Source organism: Pygoscelis adeliae, unplaced genomic scaffold (assembly GCF_000699105.1).
Source record: "Pygoscelis adeliae isolate BGI_AS28 unplaced genomic scaffold, ASM69910v1 Scaffold3, whole genome shotgun sequence".
Taxonomy (NCBI): domain Eukaryota; kingdom Metazoa; phylum Chordata; class Aves; order Sphenisciformes; family Spheniscidae; genus Pygoscelis; species Pygoscelis adeliae.
Window position 1 is genome coordinate 267,522 of NW_008824446.1, and position 7,928 is coordinate 275,449.

Genomic DNA, 7,928 nt, shown 5'->3' on the forward strand with positions numbered 1-7,928 from the left:
AACCAATTAGAAATACACCCAGAGCAAAGTCGGAACTATTTTCACATGTTCGTGGACAAGTGGCTAAGACATATGTCCTAGCCGTGCTGACAGAGATCAACCAACCTGTCAGGGAACCAAAGAATTTAACACTTTGAATAATGAAAAAGAATACTGTGGATGCAGTAATAACTATAAAATACTTAAATTCATTCTGTGTCAGCACAGTATGATAGACTGCATGACATATCAGGACAAGTACTCTGCGTCCCAAGGAATCTGCAGTTCGGGGGAAAAAAATAAAAGCCAAACCACCTTGGACTTCGAGACAGAACCCACACAGGCATTTTGCAAGCAATCCCTGATTAAGGCGTCTTAATTCTGGAAGAACGGTTCCACTCAAATATCAGGACCACCAAGAGTAGTTTTAACCGAGTTTATAGTTTGCAACAAGATACGCTAACTTGTCTTAAGTGTCAAGACATGTTCAACGAACATCTGGAAAGAACTCACCAGCTCGGATTTTGACTGCTTGCGGTGTCAGACGTCTGTTAATATTGTCAATCAATACACGCCTCTCTTCCTCTGTCAGATCCAGGCTATCCAGGATTGCAGGGTCTCTGAGCCAAGCAAAGCAATGTTACAGAAGTTATACTGAAGTGGAATATGACACAACATTAACTTCCAGTACTATTTCCATATTATTATGCATAGTCATAGAGATCTACTAGACAATGAAAACAGGGTCTTAAGAGTCCATTGGAACACCGGAAGAAAATAAACACATCTATCTCCAAAACATTTTCTATTGGAAGCATTTAACAACAGAGGAGAAAAGTAGTTTACCCAATATGTTCCTGGAAGGAAAGATCTGAATTGTTTTTGTTGTTTTTCGTTTTTTTTTTTTTTAAGAAAAGGAATGACTTCTGTCCAGCTCCATTTGTACATGATCCACAGAGTGAGAAAAATATCTAGCTGCTTGGTGTTTTATGTTCCCTCCAATGCAGGATTGGAGGGAATTGGATGGGATTCATGCGTTTCATATCGCATGAAAGAGAATCCATGATGAATCTGAATTTTTTGAATTATTTTAGTGTTTCATTCAAACACAAGATTTTTGTCATTCTACAAAGTAACCTATACTCATTCCGTGTTATTCTGTACTCCTTTTTAACAGTGACTGGATCACAGACAGATACTTATCTGCTGGCTACATTCTTGGCTAAAGAAAGAATAAAGTTTTTTTAGATCACAAGCTAATAGTTTTAAAATGACAGAGGCAAACTTCTCTGCTGTTTATCCATATAAATTAGCAGCTCTTGTTTGAAGAAGTGGTGTCAATTCTCTTTATTGCTCTATTAATTTTATCCAAAATATATCTGAAACAGATAACATAACCAAAAAGCTCCTCACAAAAATTGTTCCTGTTCTTCAGAGACAGGAGCTGCAGTTCTCTGAAAAGCAATACCAGATCACCTACGGTACTACCAGCAGGCAAACATGAACTAAGACAGCCCAAAAACCAGAGCCAATATTGGAGATTGGTCTCTGCTGCTAATAAAACATCATCTTTCATGATTTTATATACTGAGTCTAGATAGTAGAAGGGACAAACATAAGTAAACAGAACCCAGAAACATGGCAGTTTGTACACATCAAAAATAAGAACCCATACGGCAGAAGTGATTTATTGGACGTGCAAATTCCGTTTCTTCGTTTACAATCTGTTCTGTTAAATCTTCAAGTTACTTTCATGAGCATTTGGTAGGCATTCAACAAATAGGTCCTGGATGTTTTAAGTTTTACTGATCAGAGGGTAAATATACTTTGAAATTTTGCCACTGGTATCCTGCTGTGTGAAACCCCAAAACACTAATCCTCAGTACTAAGAAGGAAATAGCAAGTCAAATTCTGCTAAGCCTCCAGAAAGCACTTCAGCAAGCATAGGAAGGCAGCAATATCCACATTTTTCTGCTCAACCACTATAGCTTTATGTAGGAGCACAACTTGAGCAAATAAAAGTTGCAGTCCATTGTCAGAAATCTTAAGGCATCACTGATGAAAACGTTTTGAGAATGGACAGCTTCAGAAGTTTGTGCTTCAACCTGAATAGCAGATGAGCAACAAATGGCATGTGTGTTCAGGAAGTTTTCTGAGTTTAAGAGAAACTTAAACAGCCAATGTAACTACAGTTTTTCGTTCTTCTAGTATACATGTGTTCAAGTATTTATCAGTTACAGAATGATCTGGAATTCCTTCTGCAGCAACGTGCTCAGATTTGCCCTTTACCAGTAAATTTACTATCATTAGAAAATAATTATTATTCTATGAAACAGAACACATTCAGTTCAAATGAGGATACAAGTTGTCTCTTCCCCAAAAACACAAACATGGTTTTAAGTTAACCAAAATGCTACCGAGTGCCCTGCTTCTTTAAGTCAACACAATTTCTAGAATTTTGTTACTGCCATCTAGTGTTCAACTCAAGTTCATCACTCATAGGTTTATGTGCCATAAAAGAGTAAAATTGGAAATGTTTATTGAGAAATCTATTTTTGGATTGCCAATTTCATGATAGAATCTTTAGAGGGGAGCCAAATAGGTTAATTCTGAAAGCAAATTCAAATACCAGACTTCATAAAAACATTAAGAGCAATCTATCTCAGTGCATACTCCCCTAGCATCACAATTTCCAATTCTTTCTGTTGATAATTCCATTTCTAAGTTCATGATCCCATTCCCATTATTTAAGTTTGGAAGTGTAGAGAAGTAACAAGCCAGCTTGTTGCATTTAAAAAAGAAAAATTCTGCCTGTGCAGTGGAAGAGCAACAGTCAGCTGTGAGTAGAAGTATCTTCAGACACAGGGCTAGATAAGTTTGGTAACATCTGCTTGGGACTAAGAACAGGTAAATTCTGACAGACAAACCAAGATCAGTGCTGCTTCTTCTGTTAGAAATGTCACAGGCTCATCTGTGGCAATAAAAATCTCTCCAGTGTTTGTAATTGCATGTTTCTCTCATAACATATTATTCACCAACTGCCTCAGCATTTCTCCACATCAAATTCAATTACCACTTTTAAAAAACTGACATACACACAGCGGCACACTCAAAGATGGATAAAAACAAGTCAACTCTGAGCCTTCTTTCTCAAAAGCATTGGGAACTTGAAGAGAGTTCTCTGAAGACAGAGAAACCTCCAATAAGCAACTGGAAGACTGATGTAAAAATTTACTAGGTTTACTTGACCAGCACATTCTACATACTGACACTGGGGGAGAAAAAACCAAACAAACCCCAAAGCCTCAAAAAGAACATTATGATGGATCTATTCCAGGAAATACTTCTCCGTAATTATGAAATAAACCCCTAGAAGTAGAAAAGGTGTCCTTACGAGACTGCATGCTTGAATGCATCATAAGCACCATATCCTGGTCTTTTGTACTTGTCATCAAATACCCAGGCCGTTCTCTGGAACAGACTCTCAAGCTGCTCATCCTTAGTGTACTCCAAGACTTCAGCAACATGACGAAGGATGCTGTAAACCTTGAACACAAAAGGGGTATTAAAAAAACCAAACCAAAACAACCCCAAACACACTTATCCAGTCTCACACTCATGTAATGCCTGACTCCTACTATGGGTTTGTACAGCATAGAATTGAGTCCTGCAGATCAAAGTCCACAACCAAAATTGTTGATGCAAATAAACAATGAAAAATATCAATGATAAAGTGTCTTGATTCTAAACACTGCATGATGTTGCAATACAAGCCTTCCCTATATTTAGCAATAAATTACATACTGAGTTGTAGGAACTTACAAAATATCAAAACCACTTTATTAACCTAAACCTTTACTGTGTAGTTATAAAGATAAAATTATTCTCTCATGGAAACTGATGCAAAAAGTATTATCAAGTTGTTGAACAGTATATTTGCATACAAAGAAAAAAGTTAGAATCTAAGTAATATTTAATGGTAAGTGTTCTACTCAGAAGCATAAGACCACACAGTAGCAAGGGTGGGAGTTGATGCTTTAAAATACTTGCATGCCTTTTCAATAAAATTTGTCCACAGAGTGCTAAACCAGCATATGCTTTTGGATTTCTAATAATTAAAAAACTTCCCCCTTTACATCACAGATTTTCAGCTGACATACTACTTGATCTACTCATAAATTAAGCAGCAGCTTACCAGAGCACTCATGGACAGAGGAGTCGATTATATATATTTGCATGGGTAAATGAGAATCAGGGTATGCTTAATAAATGAGAACAATATTCTCCTATTATCTTGTCTGTGCATTTTGGTTGCTCAGGAAAGAAGCTGGCAACACACAGTGCCTGAATCTAACAAAGCAACTTACAGTCTTCGATTTTGTGAATTTGTCTTCACATTTGATTGCCTCCTCTGGAGAAACTCTTCTTTTTGACAAGTCAATATAACCTGTTGGGGAAAACCATTTTGAAAGTGTCAGGCATTGTGCAAACTACGTCTAAGTGCTTCAGAAGAAAAGCATAAAGAACAAACGCTGTCTCAGGATTTGCCCCTTGCCTACACTGTCTCTATCTGTTACAGGAAGTAACAAAACCAAACCTTAACAAATTTGATCAAATCATGATCCAAATAGGGTATTAAATTATTCTTTCAACTGTAAATACTTAAAATAGCAAATCTTTTTTACAACATTCTTTAAAATTACTGACCTAAGAATGTTTTCTCTGCAACCCTGGAAGAAATTTTCGTATTTCAGCGGTCAGTGATCCATTTTTTCTGTCGCTGTACAGAGTTTTGGCAAAAATCATACCAGCATACAAAGAAGCAAGTTTGATGCATATTTTTGTAGTGCTCAACTCAATTTCATTCAAGGTTGGCACTCCATCAGTTTAGCTCTGAACGGTTTCCTCATAAAGTAGGCCTGGCCTCAAATTCTGACTCTAACTCCTTGGATACCCTTTTGGGAGAACTGTCTGTGAAAAAAACTCTTTTGAACCATTTTGAAACCAATTTGAAAAGGCCTCCACCTATTTCTCACAAACTATAGGTTCCCCAAAAGATTCAATAAAAGACCACTATATGAATTCCAGATGTGTTTCTCTGTTAATATGAGAGTGAAATGAATTTCTAAGAGGAAGTATCCTTTCATTAGAGATGCTGGAAAACTAATTTCACTTCAGATCTATCTGAAATAAGTTTCTTCTTGTCAGTCTTTCCTCTCTGCTTTTTCTTATCCTGTCATTCATTACTTAATCTCAGAGTTAACTGCAGTTTCAGAAGTATTCTAGAAAAGCGTATTACTTGAGAAACATCATACCAACAGTCAGGTTTCTAGGAGATGTGCTCAGTGTTTATTTTCGTTATTTCTTTATACCTGGATATAAAGATTGCATGGAACTGTATTATCAAAATCCAGCATGTGCTAAATAGAAAATATATTAAAAAACCCTTTAGAATAAAGGATTCAAACGTTCAGAACACAGGAAAAGACAGAGTTGCCTGTACAATCTCAACTTGTAACCTTCTACAGAATTCATGTGGTACAATAATTACATACATGTCATCTATTTTACAGCCAAGGTTCAAGACTTGTTAATGCACAAGATGGACTGTAAGCATTAGATGTTCACCATTTAGATTTTTAATCACTATATCAGATGATCTTCCTCTTCAGTTAGGACTTAGAAAATCTACATAGACACCAAAAGAAAATTCCACTTCACTATGGTTTGTTGACCAAACATTGAGCTGGTGAGGACCCACTTAAGCAAAACTTTACTGATGCGATTGACCTTCATTAACCCAATTCCTAAAGGACCCAGAGGACTGGAAGAACGATCATAAATATCAGATGGCATGATGATGGTCTGTTTTGCTTAAGTGCCTTAAAAAAAAGAACCCCTGGCAAAACCAATGAATACCTAAGCCACCTAGTTTATCTGCATTTCTCTCTATGAATTCAACCTTGATATAGCCCACAATATCCCCGAATACCTTTCTCTTTGTCAACTCTTATGACCACGACACATTCATTCCTCCCGATGCGGATGAGTTTGTTTATGGAACGAATACGTCTTCTGGACAGCTCACTGAGAAGGATCATGCCTTCAATGTTGTTGTACTCCAGCAGGCTGACGTAGGCTCCCATTTCAGCAATGGACCGAACGTTGACCATCACTACATCTTCCACCTCTGGAAATTTATGCTGGTAGAATCTACAGCTTAGTCCTGGCATTCTGGAATTTCAGCAGAAAGAAACAAAGATTTTATTTCACAGTACATCACTGACTTCTCCTACAAACATGGTAAAAAACAAGCAAGGACTAATCAGGGTAGGGAGGAACAGTGGTACAAAAAATGCAAATCTGGCTAAGGCTTGTGCAATTCATACTTAGGTTTTAATAGAAATTAAACAATAAATTAACTAGTATTTTAGTATTACCACAACCATTTGCCAAGAGGCTATTTTTTTTGCATTAAGGTAGAAAAAGCTTGCTACCCAGACTTTATTATCCACTTCAGCCGCCATACTACCTATCCGTAGCCCACTGTAGAGAAGAGACTTCAAGTGGTGAAAAGGTGGCACTGCACACCTCGCATTCATCTAAATTCATGAGGCTGTGTAAAGTTTTAAATCAGATTTTAACAGGAGGACATGGGAGAGAAGAAGCCTGCAGTGCTCACAAAGGTATTTGTATGCGCATAATAAGACAGCATGTTAGAGGTTGAGAAAGTAAGAGGGAGAGTGAAGCTTCTGTATTACTGAGAAGGAGCAGACTCTAGCTCCAGAAGATGACTTTCTAACCTCAGCACAAGATGTTTGGAATAATCCTGTAAGACCTGCTTCAGAGGCCACCTGTCAGCAAAGAAAGCAAAGGCAATAATCGGAACAGAAGACAGAACTAGCCTGACATGAATGAAGCACTGAAAACAGAAAAAAAGTGCCCCCCAATGTATTGCTAGTCAGGAGGGAAAAAAAAAAACCTGAAAAACAAAACCAGGATTCTTTCATTATACATTCGAAAAAGCACAAAATCAATGCTTCATAATCATGTAGTAATAAGAAGGAATGCTTAAACCTCTTCATTTTCCTGATGATGAATCCACATACTCATCACTCACCAGGTTAGTTCAATTCCTTTTGTCCATGCCTAGAAGTTTCATATAAAAAGTTTCCTACAGAAGTAGGAACCTAAGATGCTGAGTCAAATGCATCACTCCTTCAGAAGGTTTGTTGTAATCACCATTTTGAAGTTTTACTCTTGATCTTTCCAGCAGTGCCAATGCTTTCTAGCTATATGAGCATTTAAAAAGAGAGTAAGATGGTAATGCCAAGCACTACGTACACACGGACATACAATTCAAAAGACTCTGTCCATCCTTATTTCCATTCTTAACTTTCAGAAAGGGGAAATACAAACTAGTAAAGGATTACGAAAACACTCCTCTAAAGGTTTCATGTAACTTCAGATAAGTTGAAGCTGAACAAAGAATTCGAAGATTAAAAATAAAAACTTCACAGTTCAGTTTTCTAGTCCGCTGAATGCAGTTCAGCTCAATCCTGCGTGCCTACTTATGAGATGCAGAATAAAGCTACACTGCAAAGCAACGAATCCCAACCACAGCGAGCAAGAATGGACAAACGCTGCTCTGCACACGGATTATTCTACTCCTCTCCATAGACACAAGCTTTTTATTTTGGCCTTCTGTGGGAGGCCTCTCGGGAGCAACACAGTACTCACAGCGCCAACGCTGGAAATCACCTTTCCAAGACGTTAGAAACGCCTCAGCAAAGGTTTAAGTCCCCACGGCCGCACAAGTCTCTGAGGAAACTGGCGAACGTGGAGTAACTTCTGACCAGCGACTCCTCCGGCCGCGGGAGCGTCGCTGACACGGGCAATGCCCAACGACAGCTACAGCACCAGAGAAGGGAAGCGGTCCCCAGGGCGGC

The 7,928-nt window shown here is 38.0% G+C and overlaps 2 protein-coding genes across 2 annotated transcripts in view; one reads left to right on the top strand and one right to left on the bottom strand.

Annotated features, from left to right (window-relative positions):
* The window catches only part of EIF2S1 (eukaryotic translation initiation factor 2, subunit 1 alpha, 35kDa), a 9,653-nt gene extending 3,440 nt beyond the window's left edge, over nt 1–6,213 (bottom strand). Inside the window, exons 1-4 of the mRNA XM_009320974.1 lie at nt 5,972–6,213; nt 4,347–4,426; nt 3,374–3,525; nt 493–599 (exon numbers count right to left, since the gene is read on the bottom strand). Of these exons, the coding sequence (XP_009319249.1) occupies nt 493–599; nt 3,374–3,525; nt 4,347–4,426; nt 5,972–6,212 (580 nt within the window). The 5' untranslated portion in view covers nt 6,213. The remainder of the gene's footprint in view (nt 1–492; nt 600–3,373; nt 3,526–4,346; nt 4,427–5,971) is intronic.
* A 419-nt stretch (nt 6,214–6,632) lies between these two features.
* ATP6V1D (ATPase, H+ transporting, lysosomal 34kDa, V1 subunit D) overlaps nt 6,633–7,928 on the top strand; it is a 12,568-nt gene continuing 11,272 nt past the window's right edge. The window contains exons 1-2 of the mRNA XM_009320998.1: nt 6,633–6,665; nt 7,660–7,823. Of these exons, the coding sequence (XP_009319273.1) occupies nt 6,633–6,665; nt 7,660–7,823 (197 nt within the window). The remainder of the gene's footprint in view (nt 6,666–7,659; nt 7,824–7,928) is intronic.